Genomic DNA, 19393 nt, shown 5'->3' on the forward strand with positions numbered 1-19393 from the left:
CCAAGCTTGTGTGGACAGAGTTGCCTGATACTTGTGCTAGTTGGAGGTAGCAATTAGGCGTGTGACTTATTAATTTGCTCGAGATTGAAGTGTAATAATTGTTGCAGTACCAGTAAACGATTAGCTTCAGATCATATCCCATGTACTCATTTTTCTTGTAACAAACCATATGACAACTGACACATGGAGTAGCAGATGACATATTAAAACGACCATACATTAAAGATGAGATTGATAAAGTTCTTATTGGTGTCTCAGTGGTAGACAAATAAAACATATGTAGCTCTATATAAATGACAGTAATAATTTTGGAAATTGCAGGATGATCGTGGCCGGTCCAAAGCACATCTTGTTAAACTCTGGTGGATGAGTGACTGCAAGATTGTTCAATAGGAACTGGAGGGTCTGAGAAAGAGCCATTGAGAATTGATTTGGCTAACCAGACATTTGCAGCATCTGTGTAATGTATCCCATCCCAGCTAATGTACTTTGTGGGATCACTACATGCCTTCCCATGCTCTGTGCCATTCACTATAGCTGTCTGTCCACATGCAACTTCAGAACCATTGTTGTACCATCCACAGCAAAATTTCAATGGGTCTCCAAACCCTGCTTGCCCATAAAAAACAAATCATAATTGGCAATATTAGTTTAAGTTCTATGTGCTGATATTGCAAAAGATATTATATAATCAGCTCACTGATAAGGTAGCATAAGGTAAATCTCTATGATATACATTCATAATTGTCAACCTGATGAAAATAGTTACTAACTGGTATTGTAGGTTAAAACACATTGATTGTGTCAACAGAATTTTTACTGTCTATAAGTCACTAGTTCGACCAGTGATGCAAGCATCAAGGTAGATTGCCTACATTACACCCCTTAGGGTACGTGCCCTTTCACAGGCTCTAAATGAACCGGAATGCTTTGTGCAGCGGGCCCTATAACTGCAACTTCTAGGAGGAAATTAGCATAGGTTACAGTTTGGTTCATTCATTCAAAGAGTAGTAGAGTTTATTAACAAAGCAATAGAAATTACCTTGTTCCTTGGCAGAGCTAATTAGTTGATACTTAGCTGAATAAATGTCAACATAAGTAAATGCAGCACGAGGAAGCTCTGCTCGTAAGTGCAATATCCTGTCCTTGAGTTGCTCATTAAACTCACGAGCCACCTTGTTTTGGTTCTCTATGCACCCAATGCCATCCAAGCCCTGAGGCTTCAATGGATAATCTATCACACTGTAGGGCAAACAGCCAATGGGACCAGTATTGTGGATCCAGAAATTCACAGCCCCTTCATAGTATAGTTGCTGCACAAATTATGTATATACACAAAACATTAGTAAGAAAAAAAAGAGATCCAATAGTCAAAAGATAATGTTTGTCTCCCAAATGAGTAGCATCTAAGCCAAATCCCACGTGGACAAAACACAGGAGATGTTAGGTATATAAGAAAACAAGCCTTATGCCTTAGTAAGGCGTGTTAAGGATGTGGTGGACTGTAGGCTCAAAGCAAACAGTATCAGTACCAAAACCACATATAATGAAGGATGGTCAGTTGAACACCCTTCGTGAAAACTGCGTGTATGAGCTCTAAGAAAAAAGAAAGAACATACATGAATTGCTTGAGTAAAATTGTCTATGATTAGTGGAATGGATGCTCTGACTTGTGCTTCATGGGTATGTTGAAAACCATAAGAAAGGTCATTCTGTCCAATGTCAAATGTGTACAGTGCCTTAGAAAAATCTTGTGGATTTGCAATGTTGACTTTGGAGGAAGACCATTTTGAGTTATTTGGAACTGCATCAACAATTTCAATAACATAAACACTCATACAATGTAAATATTAGTAGAAAATTAAGGCAAGAAGAAGTTAACTCACTTGATAAATCAGAGAGCAAAATAGTCCGTTTTTTGAATTGTAAAAACTGAGAAATCTGAACCTCAAGGCTAAAAGGACTATAACCACCAGGAAGTATAGATGAACCTGCTGTTGCAAAATTTGCACCATTTCTAAAATTTGCCATTACTGAATCTAAATATGGACTCAAGTACTGCAACTCCAACCTGTCCGCTGCAACACCACGAAAAAAACCAAAAAAAAAAAAACACAATCACAACTTGAACTCGTGATCTCCTGATCAAACACGAACAACTTTTACCTATGAGGTCTATGATTAGACGACCATCGCACACTCTGCCCATGGGACTGCCGAAGAAAGTCAGCCCATTGGGTGGGGGCACTTGACGAAATGCTGCTGATTTTCCACCAGTATCCGAATTCGAGTCACCGAAATTATATATTGCTGGAAACACACACTTGTTACTAATTTCTCCAAAAACTAATCCAAAGTATAATAGTAATGCTAACAATGTTACTAATTTCTCCATTGTGTAGTTGGTTTTTTGGATTTTGTAACAAACTCCTTTATCTTCAAGTTTATATAAGAGACTTAGCTTGCTTAATTCTTTGTACCGTTTAAATATGAATTCTTGCATCTCTTGAAAGACATGCATCACATTTATAATTTTAACATAATGTCCAAAAGTAATTTTTTTTTTTTTTAACGGTAGTAGGCATAACTATCAACTATTAATATGAATGAATGGTCTTTAAAAAAAAGGCATTTTGAACTATATGCAAGTAACGTTTTATGTGTTGGGTGCATTTGACACGTTTTATATTTATTAAGAGTTTTCTTTTGTTGACTATGGTGATTAATTACGATAATGAAACGTATGTATAAGTCCTCATAGATGAGATTATCCAGTCAATATTCTGTCGTTAATAATTCCATGAATCCCATTAAATATGTAATTAATGATTCTCAAATGTGATGAACTATGTAATATTCATAAGGATGTTACTGCACCCCTTTTTTCAGGCTTGTTTTTAGATCAAGGATTGTAACCTGAAATGTGCAGTAGTTAATATATTACTACAACAATAGAGAGGTGGAGAGGGAAATGAAAAACTTTCAGTTAGTAATATCATTCAAATTTGAAGAAATTTTGACATTAAATTGAAAACGAGGAGGGGATATCGCGCAATCCTCCTCCTTTTTTTTTCTTCGAAGAAAAGTTGATGTCATTTAACCGAAACTATGACTACCTTCATCATATATACACAATAATAAGAGTGAATTACGTAGTTTCTACGTAATAGATGATATGTAGATGTACATTTCACCTTCATAAGCTGCAAACATACAAATGTTTTGGCTCCCTTACACCAGAAGCACAATGAGCAAAGATCCAACAAAGCGCACACTAGAATGTAAAATTCAGTTGCATTATTCCCTTTTTCAAGTTATAATTACAAATTTTACAGAACAGTAGAAACATCTACTTTCATACGGAAGCTTTTTTGGCAATATGTTCTCAATTCATAAAACTGTTTTTTCTGACTCTCAAGGAGTGAACATAATGCTAAGCAAATGTACTCAGTGACTAACTAAGAACTCTTTTACCAAATCGATTTATTCTGCTATCGACGGTTCTTTCTCTGGTTCAACCTCCAAGGGCTCTAACTTCTCTGTTTTACCATCTTCCTTTGGAATAATAAGTCCATAACCTCCTTCTTTTCGTCTGTAAACAATGTTAATCTCACCTGCAGCAAGGCATAGAATCATAAACCCAAATACCATTGAAGCATTCAGAAAATTGTTTATGAAGTTTTAAAGATATTTATCAGTACCAGTTTCCTCATTCCGGAAACCGTAGAAGTCATGGTCGACATTTTCCAGCTGTTCAATTGCTTCATTGACACTTAAAGGTGGCATGTCAAAGGACTTCTTACGAACAACCTGAAATAAAATATGAACGGAAGTGAGTTCGAGAATAGAATTCTAGAAAAATTAGGCAAAATACCCAATAAATCTATATCTAAAACATTATTAACCATTAAAATGGTTGTTTATACTCATTTAAGCGAATGTAGTAAATCTTGACGATCAGATCATTACATCTCAAGCTAGGATTTCAAGGGTGATGTCTGTTAATGACGTGGTGCATCATTCAGTATTCTGGAACAGGCAGTTAAAGCATAAAAGGGAAGAGTCCAACATGATCTACAGTGCTACACCCACTCAACAGCCAAGAATTTGTTCACTTAAAAGAGAAGACGCACGTTTCAATGCTTGGGTAGACAAAGCATGCTGTGAGTGCAGAAGCCACCGAGGCATTTATATCAAGTAGAGATTATGAATATCTGGCTACAGCATAGGCTACTCGGTTTGGGCTGAATAAAGACACAGGCATTTGATAGGTCGTGAGAGGATTTGGAATGGTAGAAACAGAAAGGACAAAGGTGTTCCATACAAAAAAACACTTTTAGATAAAGGACAGCCTTATTGTATCTGGAATGGATATTACACCTGTAATTTAAATAAACACTGTAACTGGAAAGATGAGCCTAATATACATGCCTCAATGTTCGGTAAATGCAACAAATGAAACAGGGAGTCCCCAGGAGAAAATGGGCAGGGGCATCTGCTATCACATAACTTAAGATCAGAAATCAGGATGTTTTAAGGCATACGCCAACCCTGTTCATACTGCTATAAAGGTCACCAAATCTTAGTTCCTAAATGGTATTTCAAATGCTTTCTAGGTGAACCATTTTAACGTAAAATTTAGAAGTTTTTCCCTTTAAAGCGAAACATACCATATCTTCACAACACCTACCAGTTTTCTCCGTTCAAGATCCTTACTAATTCAAGGACTGGAATAAAATTTTAAAACTGACACAGGAAATGAAGTTTTTATCAACATCCTAGATTGTGATACCCAAGTGTTATTCCACCCGTCGATTCTTATTCTACTCCGATCCACCGTTAAACATCAAACAAAAGAATGATAACCATCTTATATATCATCGTACAATCAGATGTCTTTTTCCTGGCTCTTACTACCTCTCTTCTATAATACTCTAAACATATCATGGAAGGATAATAGGACAAGACTATGGCATCCAACGTCAAAAATGGAATACACATTAGCAAAACTCATTCAGATATTCTACTCAGTTAAAAAATATTAATTGGGCAAGATATCAATTGCCAGCATCAGTAAGGCCCTTTAGTCACAGTGAAAAACATGTATCCTCGCTGTTGCTAAGAATTCATTCAAGTCTAAGCTAAAAGGCCATGTCAAACTTGGAGTAACCAATAAATTGAGTGCAAGAAGAATATTTGGCAAAACACATAAGTTCAGAGACAACCTCAGTAACAAAGCCGTCGCTCTTGTCATCATCTTCAACTTCTTCCTCTTGGGGAAGTGTTTCAAGATCCTCTTGAACTAACAGCACCTCTGGGTCCCTGACTTTCAGCCTATCGAATCCCTTCATGTGGCGACCATGGTCTGAATCCTTCTCCTTAATTTTCCGCAACTTTCTCTGTATAATTGATGATACCATATCTATACTTCCATAAATTGACTCTGCATCTTCCTCTGCACGAATCACTCCATGCTTTTTCGTAAATAAAGTAACCTATAGTTCAGGAATGCCAGTCAAGTAAATTTTGAATAATAAGAACAATAACAAAACCTAAAATAATGAATTTGCAAGTTTTTGGTGCACACTTCACATCTTCGAATTTTTGGGCCTTTTCCAAGCTCTCCACCTCGAACAGACAGCCTAACATCCACTTCCCTGGCTAGATGGCTGTGCTTTTGAACTGCCTTACCCAACTTCTCTTCCACATAGTCCTTCACAGCAGGTGTTAACTGTAGTTGCACCACAACAATAAGTCACCACTCTTCAAATCCATGAACACGTTTAAGGCAGAAAAAACAATCCATTTGAGCAATCAATCTGCGAAGACTTGTTGTTTCATTGTGAACTAACTATTGTACTTCCTAATGGTTCCAAATACGAGAGTCCGACAAGCTAAATTGTTTTTTATCTCAATTTATACATCATATGTTTTACAACAACTATGCCTCAATCACAAGCAAGTTTGTTCGGCATTATAAATCCTCATTGACCATGTCCCTCCATTTAAGTTCATCTCAAACTAACATTAAGCAAAACAAAAACAGAAAAGAGTAATAAAGGTACTAGAAGCTCTCTATATTTTCTTCTCTGACAAATTAGAGGACTACTAGAAACATAAAACATGACTAAACTATAAATTCAACTAATTGCTATCACCTTAATAAATTTTTCTTTCATTGTGCCCTATTTTTCACTGAGGCTACATGGATTCCAAGAAATGGTAGATCCTATCAAAATTAGATTGACACAAGAGACATCAGATACTAAAAAGCTAAAAGGTACTATTATGTACGCAGACCTTACACCTACTTTTGCAGCGTAGAGAGGTTGTTTCAGATACACTGTCAGCTCGATTGAAAATCAATTAACTATCTTTCAGATAACCCAAGTTCCTATGAAGTACACTTTAGCATATAAAACAAAAAAATGCAGGGAAATAATAATATGGTAAGGACTAAGGAGTGTAACCTCAAGGTTTTTCCCTTGAAGAATGAGTTTAACGGAAGATAGAGGACCGTCCCAAGACATCCGAACCCCAAAGGATTTTGTCACCCTATTCCTCACTGGAACATTAATCTCATTCTTCTTGAAAGCTGAATTTAAAAACCCCGAATTGCTAGATGACAATGTCAGTGACAAAGCTGGAGAAGCAGTAGTGGGACAAGAAGAAGAGTAGGATGAGGTACCAGTTGGGTAGCTATGGAGAGAGTGAAAAGTTGTTCCCACGGAAGGGGAAAGGGAAAGAGTCGCCATTGTTGTATATTGCAGGAACAGTAGCTAGAGATTTCTGAGTCAAATTATCAATCTAAGAAGTAAAATTGTGAAGTAGGTTGATGAAATTTTGAAGGAGAATCACAGTTACTTTGTTGCTCGGTACAGTAGTGGGGGACTGAAGAAGATGAAGAAAAAGAAATGCGTTATCCAAAATGAGATGATGGTTGACACGTGACCTCTGTATTATTTGCAAGAATAGTCCCCGAATTTGTAGTCAAATTACATTTCTCATATATATCCTAGCTGACGTGTCTGGGTTTGATCACGAGATATGGAAATGGATAATATTCATGCCCAGCCCATCGTTGATTTTTTCATGTTATTTAAAAAATAATTTTTTAAAATAGTGTTTAATTTTCAAGAAATATCTACTAATAAATGGAGGCAATTTAGTAAATAATATCTTGTATTTATTAATTATTTTTTTAATGGGCATGGAAACAAAGCTAAAACATACTTATTTTGGGACCAATAGAATATATATAATAATAATAATAACCAAAAATAAAGGTGAGATGAAGCAAAATATACATAAATAGAAAGAGAGGGAGTACCTAAATGTTGGTCTAAAGGCATGGAATTGTTGAAATGAAGACAAATAATGGTATCCCCCCTTCATTTTGCAATTGAAACACAGAATTTGCAAGAAACATTTAGCTATATATAATGTTGCATAAAAGTTCATTTGCTTATGGAATATACCACTCAATATTCTACTACTTCTTTTACCATAGAATGCTCTCTAGAGCCCAAACAAGGCCCATAAAATCCATATAAATAAAAAGCCCAGTAACTTTTCTCGTTTGGTTTGATGGACTGCTTTTAAGGGCCCAAATATAAATGAACATAATATAGTTTAGTTACTCATAAAATTTTGTATATCAACAATATAATTCTTTTTAATACTATCTCTAATCGATCATGGCTGGTCACTTTTTATACATTCTATGTTTCTGATCAATATTGATTATAAAAATTAATGACGCATGGAGTAGACATGCCTATATAGGTTTAGTACTTCAAAGAACTTAAACTGCTAGCAAATATTGTGCAATTGAATTTGGTCGTAGGAAGAACTTAATCATCAAACAAATACCTATTCGTTTCAAATGTTTACACCTAACCGATCATTTTAACTTGAGTTAGCTAAGAATCAAAGTATGAATCGACCAAATTAAATGATAAATGATACATATCTTATATAGATAGGTTGAGAGTAAATATCTCGTGCTAGGTATGCTCGTATCAATGACAGAGCCACATGTATTCAAGGGCTTCAATTGACATATTTCCATCGTTGAAAATTACACTGTATAGTTAGACTAAAAATAATCTTTATGTACATATAGTATATATGCATATTCAGTCTCTTTTATTGGCTTCTTCATATTGATATTTTGACATCTCTTAATAAAAATTCTGACAACACGGATATGTGTAAAGGTAACTTTACAAAGGTGACGTCAGTAACACAAGGTGGATCAACGTCATTTAGCATGCACCATCTTCATGACGCCCAACTATTTATATCAAGGGAAAAGGGACAAATATACCCCCAAACTTTCCAAAATGGTATGTCAATACCCTCCGTTATACTTTTCGTCCACTAGAGCCCTTGCTGTCCAATAATCAGTACACATTTACCTCTCCCACTAACGGAACACTCATTGTGTACACGTGTCGCAATCCTACGCCACAACCCGAATTGACCAATTTTTTAACCCAAATTTCAAAATCCACCCATAACCCATTTAACCCACCTGATTTACCCACGAATAAACTCTTTGAAATCCTAAAGAAAAATTCTAAAGTTTATTTATTTATGTTAAACTTTACACGCATTTTAAAAAATATGATTGTAATAAGAATTTTATTGTAATACTCCTATTAATTAATGGATTGTTTTGGTAAAACTTAATTTTTTGAAATTATTTTTTCAACAACTTAACTTCCTAATCACTTTCCCTTAACAACATGGGTCCCACATTTTCCATCATTCTTTTTCTCTAATTCTTCGGTTGATTTCTTCAAAATTCTTCTACTACTGTTCCTCTAGTTCCTGCAAGGAAGAAAAAATGGAAATTTCATGGAGTAAAAGGCATCAAAATCATCACCTCCACCACTCTCCTCCTCCGCTACTGCCGCCGTCTTCTTCTTCTTCTATTGCTCCGCCCTTTCCTTCCTTTCCCCCACCACCTCCCCACCGATCCTACTCCTTACCTGCAACTTTTACAACACCTCCCCCTTCTCGAAATTCTTATCCTTTACTAACTCCTCCTTCCCGAAATTCTTATCCTTAGCATCCGCCACCACCTCCACCGCCATGGTCGGCAGTGTCGTCTGTGGATTACTAAAATGCGAAGAAGATTAAAAATGATGTTAATGTTGATAAGGATACTGTCAGGGTTCATGTTGATGAATTCAATAAGGATTTCCATTTTTCTTTAGGATTTTAGAGAGTTTATTTGTGGGTAAATTAGGTGGGTTAAATGGGTTATGGGTGGGTTTTGAAATTTGGGTTAAAAAATTGGTCAATTCGGATTGTGGCGTAAGATTGTGCCACGTGTACGCAATAAGTGTTCCGTTAGTGGGAGGGGTAAATATGTACTGATTATTGGACTGCAAGGGCTTTGATGGATGAAAAATATGATGAAGGGTATTGACATACCATTTTTGAAAGTTTATATTTGTCCCTTTTCCCTTATATCAATGGACCTACAAACTGTCATCTCGTTCTGCACTAATATATTGTCTCCATGCATTTCGTTGGTAATTAAAGTTAGGCTTAACTCATCGGTAGCCCCCTAAAGTTGACACCATGTTTCACTTAGACATCTTAATTAAGGGATGTTCATTTTAGACATTTTATGTAGGGTTGTGTTGTGTCGTTTTGATACTTTTTGCTTACATGGCATAATGAGTGTGATACACTTACTGACCTGCGCGTGAATGGTTCTTTAGTTAATTATTAATTTATTTTTTCTTCTTCTTCCCCATTTTTCAGCTACCATTTTGTTCAAGTTAAATTTCATCCCTTGTGAATGAAGATTTTAGCAAAATGAAGGAGTAAAGTTCATTAAGCTAAGCTAATTTTTTTCTTTAACTAACAAAAAATTTCCCATTCTCTATCAAGCTATGTGTTAGGCAAAAGAAAAGGGAAAAAGTGATCGTAATTTATTTTGTAAGAGAAAAAAAATTACTATATGCAGATTTAGTATTTGGAGATGACGGGGGTTTGTATAAGGATTTGGTGGGAGAACGGTGATTTTGGTGTGTATTTGAGATACACTGACTTTGTCGCTCGTCTATCTTCTCTCTCGCTCACCTCTTTCCCTATGTATATGTATTTTAGAATGTCTAGTATCTCAAATATTCAAGTGGATTCAAATGTATATAGGATGCACTGACTCTCTCGCTTGCATGTCTCCTATCTCACTCGTCTCTCTCCTCTCTCGCTCACCTTTCTCTCTTATTTTGTAATATTTGGGTCACGTGTCATTAATTTATTGGTTAATTTTATTTTTACTCAAAATTAATTAATTAAAAATCACTTTTGGCACAAATGACAAATGTCATCGTTTAATTCGTCATTTTACGCGTCATTCGCGAGTGTACCACACACACATTATATATTTTTGCTGATATTAAAAAAAGTGTCAGAATGACACAACGGAACCTTACATGAAGTGTCTAAAATGAACATCGTTCAGTTAAGGCGTGTAAGTAAAATATTGTGCCAACTTTATGGGGTCACCGATGGGTTAGGCCTTAAAATTATGCGGGTATTAGTAATGCACAAATTAATTATAAAACAATTTATATAATATTTTATGCAAATATATATTAGTTATGCAGAGATTAGACATTCATGTATAGTTTGTTAGAGTTTTGCTCTGATTTTCTTTCCTTATTTGAAGTTTATTTTTTTCCTTAAAAAAAGTCAAAGTATTACCATAAATACTTGAACTTTTTCTGAAAGGAAAATATAATTTTCTTCCATATTTGGTTTATTCTTTCCTTAGAGGAAATGTTTGGAGATCTATAAATTGAAGATCTCTATTCTCATAGCATAACATAATAGAATCCACAATGTAGTTGTTTAGACAGTTTTGTTTATGGGGAGATTTTCTCTCTACATTTTTTATGCTTTTTAATTTATTAGTTTTTAATTATGTAGACCAATGGTCATATCAAATAATAATATTATATCCTTTAGTATAGTTTTATTTGTCATCTAATTTATCACCGTCTTGATTGCAATTGTAAGCTTCCGCATGATGCTCTAATCACCCTTCAGAACCCAACATAGTTATCCACCTTCAATCATGTAGAAATTTTATGTAGATTGTCTCGTAATTTATACACATGTATTAGTTATGTGGTTGCAAGCCAAACTTCAAATCGATTTTACACATGTTTATTATTTTATCTTCCAACCAACAACCAGACATTCTTGATATATTACTCATATAAAATTTAATATTTACATAACTCATCTAAATCAGCTATCAAACGATTCATTAGTTGTTAATATTCATCCGGTCTATAATTGCATATCCTTCTTTTCATATTTTATGAATCTGTATAAATAACTTAATTTTTTTTAGTAAGATTAAAAAAGATATCACTTTCTATATTCATACCTAATTGTTATACAAAATATTTTGCTCAAAATAATTCATCAAATTACAATTTTTTCTTCTTTGAGACAATGATAATGGCGTAGTGTAATAATTAAGTGTAGTCACTTAGCTCATGTCCCTCGCGAGCAATGACAAAGTCAGAAATATTTTTATGAATTATAATTTAATATATACTATATCACAAATAAGTTTTGACCTATATAAATACTTCATACTATTTTTTATACGGAGAAGAGTCTAAAATGTCCCTCAAGTATTTGAATTGATACAAAATTACCCTCTATTCACCTATCGGCCCTAAAATATCCCTGACTTCCACCTTTCGGCTCAAAAATACCCTCGATGTTAATCCTTTGACTCATATTTGCCCTTATTTTCAATAGCTCCCTTAAAGTAAAATTATTAAATATTTATTTATTATATTGCTTAATGTGATTGGTCCAAATTTAAACCTTCTCAAATAAATAATACCAATGATATTTTTAAAAATTCTATTTTTTCTATAAAACCACTTATCATTCATATTTTGACCCGATACACTTGAAAATAATATTGAAAAAATAATTAATTTCATGATATTTTTTTATTGGCCTATTTTAAATCGACCCGAATTTATTATAACGTAACCCAACTCATATATGAGCTTCCAATTAAATTCATACTTACCCCGACTGATCGTCCATCTAAAAAAATTATTATTTTCATTAATATAAAATTTTCTCCCAATTATCCAAATGTCTTGTTAATTTCTCTTTTATTCCTTTTTGTAATCTCTAATTCTTAATTAATTAGGAAATCCAAGACTCAAACTTGAAATGAACTCACATATTTATATTCTTTTAATTAGTATTATTGTCATGATGGGATGAGGGTGGGAATAGGAGAAATGATTATTTTTATTCTTTTATTTTTAATTTTGGGTACACACAAAAGAAAAATGTAATATTTGTACATATTTGCTTAATTAAGTCATCTTTTATTGAACTAATTATTTCTATATGAATGCATCATTATTTTCCTCCTTTTTTTCTCTTTTGTTTGTCATAAATTAAAATAAAATAAAAATGGTGGGTAAGATTCAAATAGAAAAAAAAAATGGAAGAGATAAGAAGTGAAGGGCCGGGGAGGGAGGAGTGTAGAGAGTAGATGCCTAACTTTTTTATAATTTTAAATTTACTATGAATTTCAAAATCAAGTCAATCATGTGAGCTTATATATCAAGTAATTTCAAATTATTTTAACGGAAAAGGGCCTAAAATGCCCTTAAACTATGAGATTTGGTACAATATTACCCTTCCATCCACCTAATGAGTATGATCCGTTAGACACAAGGGTATTTTTGAGCTGAAAGGTAGACGTCAGAGGTATTTTAGGGCCGATAAGTGGATGAAGGGTAATTTTGTATCAATTCAAATACTTGAAAGGCATTTTAGGTCCTTCTCTGTTTTTTATGTGCATAGTATAATTTTTTGACGAATAATGTTCAACTAGATGTACGATGCCATTGGAAAAGTGGAAGCCACCATATATACAAATAAAATCTCGTCCTTTAATTATTGTTCGTTATATCGATGGAGAATATCTTCATTATTTAACCCTACATGTACGAAAAGATCTCTAGCACTGATTGCACAATGGACCTTTTTCTTTTACAAAAAATAAAATTGGATTTCCTAGGCCACCATATTCTCTTCTTGGATATGCAAACAAACATCTTTACGTGGACGGAGCCAAAATTTAAAATTTAATTTTTATAAATTAATAAAATTTAAATTTAAATTTAACAATTTATATATATTCAATAGATAAAATAAATATAACTTTAGACTAAAATTATTAAATTGAAACGACTTGATAATTCTAACTTCGTCCCTGTCTCTGTCTACTAAACAATTAATAGTAGTTCCCAGAGAACGTGATATCGACATGAAGTACCAGAGAATAGAATAGAAACATATTGTACTACATAATAAATTGATTTTAATCAGAAAATGGGGCTAGCTATTCATAATATTTTGATCTATTCAATCATTTCATTTTATTTGTACTCGTTTAAAAATAATGTTTTTTTAGTAACTTTTTAGTTTCACCATATTACAGATGGTAAAAATTTTAAAATATTTTAACATATTTGACATAATTTAAATTTATAACTAAAAATTTTAAAAAATATTTTATTTTTTAAATTTCGTTTTAACCATATTGAAACAAATAACTCTTTCACTATTTGCACATCATCAACCCAATTATAGGTACTAACATGTGTTGTAGTGTAGTAGTGAGATCGTTTCATCCTTAATCAAAGGTCTCGAACTCTTGTTGAGAGCGCAGTCATCCCAAATAGGTTTTATAATGTGCGATCCAAACTAATCAATGCTCTAATGTTGGCTTAGATGAAAAGAAAAAAACAGGTAGCTAGCTAGTTGCCTAGTGGAAGGTGCAGTCTTATCAGCTGCGGAGACTTCAGTCAATTTACGAGAAAATGATCAAAATGGTGTTTAATGTATATGTGTTGCTTTATTTTTATCCTTAATATATCACACATGATTGAAATGATCATTAATGTATTACAAAAAGCGTTCACTTTAGGCATTTACCCTAAATCTATAAAAGATATCAAAAGAAGGTGTTATATTTAACGGTGGATCCCACATGCTAACAAAATATAATAATGTTATTTTCTTTGCAAGCTCCAAAAAAGAGCTCCATGACTATCATCATTTTTTCTAACAAAAAAATTATTATTTTCTCTCTTAAGATATTATTTATCTCTCGATTTCTTAATATAGTTCTCTATTCTCACTTATCCGTATTAAAATTCATGTTTATATATGATGTAGCTTTGTGGCAAATCACTTAGCTAAGCTTTGGGTGTCTTATCTTAGTGGATATTTTATGGTATTTTCTCTTTACTGATCATTCGACTGTAAAATTTTGATTTTTTATATATGTTTTTTTGTGATAAAAAATAGTTCCATCATTTTGATTCACCGAAGTAAGCAATTTTCACATTATCATTAACAATTAAGGAAGTTTTCACATTAGATTCTCTCAAGTTGTTGTTTTGGGCTCATTTAGATCTTATTTAAGCTTGAATAAAGTATTGATGAAAACATCAAAAGGAGTATAATTTAACGGCTAAGTATTGCTTTGGAGTTAAAATAATATTTATGAGAAGAGAAAATAATGAAATTTGTTAGAGAAAGTATTTATGGAGCTAATTCTTTAGAGCTAATAAAGAAGATAATAATGGTATAGTTTATAAGCTACATGTGGAACCCACCGTTAAATATTGTGGGGTTCATCCCATGAGTTTTTGGGTCAACAATTGCGGCTGCAATTGTTGTAAAGAAAACGCAGCTGAATTTGTTTGTCAACAATAGCTGCAAACCTTTTTCTTTTGTCAACAAAGTTTGCAGCAATGCAAATTTTCGGTGGCATGATTTTTGAATAGTGCAATACAATTGCATCTATAAAAGGAGCTCTTCAGCCCCTCATTTAATACACCAATTCACAGAGAGAGTAAAATATTTAGAGAGCTGTGAGGTTTCCATAGACTATATAAGAAAATAGTCTATGAAGAAAAATAGAGTGTGAGCGATATTTTAGTAAGGTGAAAATCAAAAGAGTGTTATTCCTTTTGAGTGTGTAGTAGTCACTTTGAGTATTGTATTCGTGACTACACAGTGTAAAGTTTCTTACTATAGTGATATCAGTTGCTCCTCTTGGCCCGTGATTTTTCCCTTATTTAGAAGGGTTTTCACGTAAAATTCTTGGTGTCATTATTTTCTTTTCTTATTTTCATTACTTTTACCATATATATTTTTGTGCTTGTCTGCGTTTTTCCCAACAAACTGGTATCAGAGCCAAGGTTTTATCTGAGTATGCTTTGTGGTTGCAGCACATACTGAATTTCCACATCAGAAAAGATTTACTTTGGTTTGTAATAACTATTTTTTGGGGGGAAAAACGATGGAAGCCAACACAAGTAGAATGGTCACTTTGAATGGTGTTAATTATGTCATTTGGAAAGGGAAAATGAAAGATCTATTTTATGTCAAGAATTTTTATCAACCAGTCTTTACCACTGTAAAGCCTCGTAATAAAACAGATGAAGAGTAGAATCTGTTGCACAGACAGGTTTGTGGATTCATTAGGCAATGGGTTGACGATAATGTGTTGAACCATATTTCTGGGGAGACACATGCTCGAACCCTATGGGAGCGTCTTGAAAGTTTGTATGCTCGGAAGACTTGTAACAACAAAATGTTCTTCATAAAGCAGATGTTGAGTTTAAAGTATCATGATGGTTCTCCGATGACAGACCATCTGAATAATTTTCAGGGGATCATGAACCAATTATCTGTTATGGGCATAAAATTTGATGAAGAAATTTAAGGCTTGCTTCTACTTAATTCCCTACCAGACTCTTGGGAAACATTTAGAACTTCATTGTCAAATTCTGCTCCGGATGGTGTGATTTCAATGGATTCCGCCAAGAGTAGTGTCTTGAACGAAGAGATGAGAAAAAAATCCCAAGGTTCTTCTTCGTCGGATGTCCTGATAACTGGCTCTAGGGGGAGAAACAAAACTCGTGGTTCTCAGAATTAAGAACAAAATAGGAACAAATCAAGAGGCAGGCTTAAGGATATTGAATGCTATCATTGTGGCATGAAAGGGCACACAAAGAAGTTCTGCAGAAAGTTGAAGAGGGAGAACAAAAACAAAGAGGAAACTAAAGAAGATGGCAATGAAAATTGCCTAGCCACCGTCACCACCGAAGATCTTATTACCATCCTTGATACGGATATGATAAATATTGCTTGTGATGAGTCAAGCTGGGTTGTGGACACTGGTGCCGCATCTCACGTGATATCGAGGAAGAATTTTTTCTCTTCCTATACTTCTGGTGATTTTGGAACCTTGAGTATGGGTAATGAGACTATTTCTAAGGTGGTTGGTATTGGTACAATTTGTTTGGAAACTAGTGTTGGAACTAAACTAGCTTTGAACAATGTGAAACATGTTCCTGATGTTTGTCTGCACCTAATTTCTGTTGGTGTTTTGAATGATGAAGGATATGTTAGTACCAACTGTGATGGAAAATGGAAACTCATTAAGGGTTCCTTAGTTGTGCCTCGTGGTAATAAACGTCGTGGTCTATACTGGACTACGGTTTCTGTTTGTGTTGATATGGTAAATGCGGTTGAAAGAGATGACTCTTCAACATTATGGCACAAGAGGCTTAGCCACATCAGCAAAAAAAGACTTAATGTTCTAGCTAAGAAGAAATTATTGTCAAATTTTAAAAGTGCTAAATTAGAAAAGTGTGAGCACTGCTTGGCTGGTAAACAAAAAAAAGTTTTCTTTAAGTCTTACCCTCCTTCAAGGTAGACAGAGTTGCTTGAATTGATGCACTCTGATTAATGCGGTCCAATGAAGACAAGGACATTGGGTGGTGCACTCTATTTTGTCACTTTTATTGACGACTGCTCGAGAAAACTTTGGGTCTATGTCTTGAAGACTAAAGACCAAGTGTTAGGTGTCTTCAAGCAGTTTCAGGCTTCAGTTGAAAGAGAAACTGGAAAGAAACTAAAATGTATTCGTACTAATAATGGTGGTGAATATTGCGGACCATTTGACGAATACTGCAAGCATCAAGGTATCAGACACCAGACGACTCCTCCTAAGACTCCTCAGCTTAATGGTTTGGCTGAAAGGATGAACAGGGTCTTGATGGAAAGAGTTAGATGTTTGCTTTCTGAAGCAAAATTGTCGAACTCATTTTGGGGTGAGGCTTTATTGACCGCTGCACATGTTATTAATATATCTCATGTTGTTGCTTTGCAAAGTGATGTACCAAATATGTTTGGTATGGAAAAGATGTTTCTTATGACCATTTGAGAGTATTTGGTTGCAAAGCTTTTGTACATGTGCCCAAAGATGAGAGGTCAAAGTTAGATGCCAAAATAAGACAATGCATCTTTGTTGGATATGGCCTTGATGAATTTGGTTACAGGCTATATGATCCAATTGAGAAGAAACTTGTGAAAAGCCGTGATATTATTTTAATGGAGAATCAAACAATTGAAGATATTGACAAAGCGGAGAAGCTAGAATCTTCAAGTTTTAATGGCATAGTTCATCTAGATGAAGTTTCTCACACAAGTATGCATGATGTTATTGGGCTTGATGATCATGGTGACGCCCATAATCATGTATCGAATCAACATGTTGATGTTGATAATAACAATGATATTGTTGTTGATGATCCTCCTGCTCATGAAGTTGTGGACGAATCAAATATTCTATTTAGGAGGTCCACAAGACAACGGGTTCCTTTCTCTCGTTATTCACCCAATGAGTATATGTTACTCATTGACGGGGGAGAACCTGAATGTTACGAGGAGGCCATGGAAGATGAGCACAAGGATCAATGGAATGAAGCCATGCAAAGATAAGATGAAATCTCTACACGAGAACCACACTTATGAGTTGGTAAAATTGCCCAAGGGCATGAGAGCTTTGAAGAACAAGTGGGTGTTCAAAGTTAAAGTTGAAGAACACAACTTGAAGCCAAGGTACAAAGCTAGATTTGTTGTTAAGGGATTTGGTCAAAGAAAGGGTATTGACTTTGACAAAATATTTTCTCCTGTTATGAAAATGTCCTCAATTCGTACAGTTCTAGGTTTGGCTGCTAGTCTTAATTTAGAGATTGAGCAGATGGATGTGAAAACGGCTTTCCTTCACGGTGATGTAGAAGAAGAAATTTATATGGAACAACCTGAGAGCTTCAAAGTAGAAGGTAAAGAAAATTTTGTGTGCAAACTCAAAAAGAGTCTTTATGGCTTAAAGCAAGCTCCCAGACAGTAGTACAAAAAGTTTAAATCTGTTATGGGGGAGCAAGGCTATAAGAAGACTTCTTCAGATCATTGTGTATTTGTACAAAAATTTTCTGACAATGATTTTATCATCCTCTTGTTGTATGTGGATGATATGATGATTTTGGGTAAGAATACTTCCAAGATTGACGAGTTGAAGAAATAGTTGCGTAAGTCTTTTGCTATTAAAGACTTGGGTCATGCCAAGCAAATTTTGGGCATAAGAATTACTCGTCTCAGAGATGAAAGGAAGATTTTTTTGTCATAGAAAAAGTACATTGAACGTGTACTAGAGCGCTTCAATATGAAGAATGTTAAGTCTGTTAGTACACCTCTTGCTGGTCATATGAAGTTGAGCAAGAAGATGTGTCCTACAGTTAGGGAGGAAAAAGAGAGAATGGCCAAAGTTTCATATTCCTCCGTCGTCGGAAGTCTAATGCATGCAATGGTATGCACTAGACCTGATATTGCTCACGCAGTTGGTGTTGTCAGCAGATTTCTCGACAATCCGAGAAAAGAGCATTGTTAAGCTGTAAAGTGGTTACTCAGGTATCTTAAAGGAAGCTCAAATGAATGCTTGTGTTTTGGAGCATCAGATCCAATCTTGAAGGGCTATACAAATGCTGATATGGCAGGTGATCTTGATAACAGAAAATCCACTACTGGATATTTGTTTACTTTTTCAGGGGGAGCTATATCATAGCAGTCGAAGTTGCAGAAGTATGCTGCACTATCTACAACTGAAGATGAGTATATTGCGACTACCGAAGCTGGCAAAGAAATGATATGGCTCAAGCAATTTCTTCAAGAGCTTGGCTTGCATCAAAAGGAGTATGTCGTCTATTGTGACAGTCAAAGTGCAATAGACTTGAGCAAGAACTCTATGTACCATGCAAGGACGAAACACATAGACGTGAAATATCACTGGATTCGAGAAAAGATAGAAGATGAATTTATGAAGGTTGAAAAGATCTCCACAAATGAGAATCCTGCAGATATGCTGACCAAAGTGGTAACAATGGACAAGTTCGAGTTATGCAAAGAACTTGTTGGCATGAGCTCTCTCTGAGAAGATGAAGATACCTCCTTCTAG

The 19393-nt window shown here is 34.5% G+C and overlaps 2 protein-coding genes across 2 annotated transcripts; both read right to left on the minus strand.

Moving 5' to 3' along the window:
- Nucleotides 1-126: 126 nt before the first annotated feature.
- Nucleotides 127-2438, minus strand: LOC125872220 (GDSL esterase/lipase At3g27950-like). The gene is made up of 5 exons (XM_049552931.1): nucleotides 2167-2438; nucleotides 1887-2078; nucleotides 1620-1804; nucleotides 1043-1313; nucleotides 127-609 (listed from the first exon to the last, which is right to left on the minus strand). The coding sequence occupies exons 1-5, from the start codon at nucleotides 2393-2395 to the stop codon at nucleotides 353-355; spliced, it is 1134 nt and encodes a 377-aa protein (XP_049408888.1). The 5' UTR covers nucleotides 2396-2438; the 3' UTR covers nucleotides 127-352.
- An 837-nt stretch (nucleotides 2439-3275) lies between these two features.
- Nucleotides 3276-6952, minus strand: LOC125873277 (ribosome-binding factor PSRP1, chloroplastic). The gene is made up of 5 exons (XM_049554179.1): nucleotides 6471-6952; nucleotides 5588-5731; nucleotides 5226-5495; nucleotides 3702-3810; nucleotides 3276-3614 (listed from the first exon to the last, which is right to left on the minus strand). Exons 1-5 carry the CDS (start codon nucleotides 6753-6755, stop codon nucleotides 3484-3486), a joined length of 939 nt encoding a protein of 312 aa, XP_049410136.1. The 5' UTR covers nucleotides 6756-6952; the 3' UTR covers nucleotides 3276-3483.
- Between the last annotated feature and the right edge of the window lie 12441 nt (nucleotides 6953-19393).

This window comes from Solanum stenotomum, chromosome 8 (genome assembly GCF_019186545.1).
Source record: "Solanum stenotomum isolate F172 chromosome 8, ASM1918654v1, whole genome shotgun sequence".
Taxonomy (NCBI): Eukaryota; Viridiplantae; Streptophyta; class Magnoliopsida; order Solanales; family Solanaceae; genus Solanum; species Solanum stenotomum.

Excerpts from the sequence above, each read along its gene's own strand:
- LOC125872220 (XM_049552931.1), bottom strand. The coding sequence starts at position 2,395 with ATGGAGAAATTAGTAACATTGTTAGCATTACTATTATACTTTGGATTA. Across the intron at positions 1,805-1,886 it reads TTTGCTCTCTGATTTATCAA|TTCCAAATAACTCAAAATGG; the intron begins GTGAGTTAACTT and ends TTGTTGATGCAG. Across the intron at positions 610-1,042 it reads TAGCTCTGCCAAGGAACAAG|GGTTTGGAGACCCATTGAAA; the intron begins GTAATTTCTATT and ends ATGGGCAAGCAG.
- LOC125873277 (XM_049554179.1), bottom strand. The coding sequence starts at position 6,755 with ATGGCGACTCTTTCCCTTTCCCCTTCCGTGGGAACAACTTTTCACTCT. Across the intron at positions 5,496-5,587 it reads CAAAAATTCGAAGATGTGAA|GTTACTTTATTTACGAAAAA; the intron begins GTGTGCACCAAA and ends CCTGAACTATAG. Across the intron at positions 3,811-5,225 it reads GCGACGGCTTTGTTACTGAG|GTTGTTCGTAAGAAGTCCTT; the intron begins GTTGTCTCTGAA and ends ATTTTATTTCAG.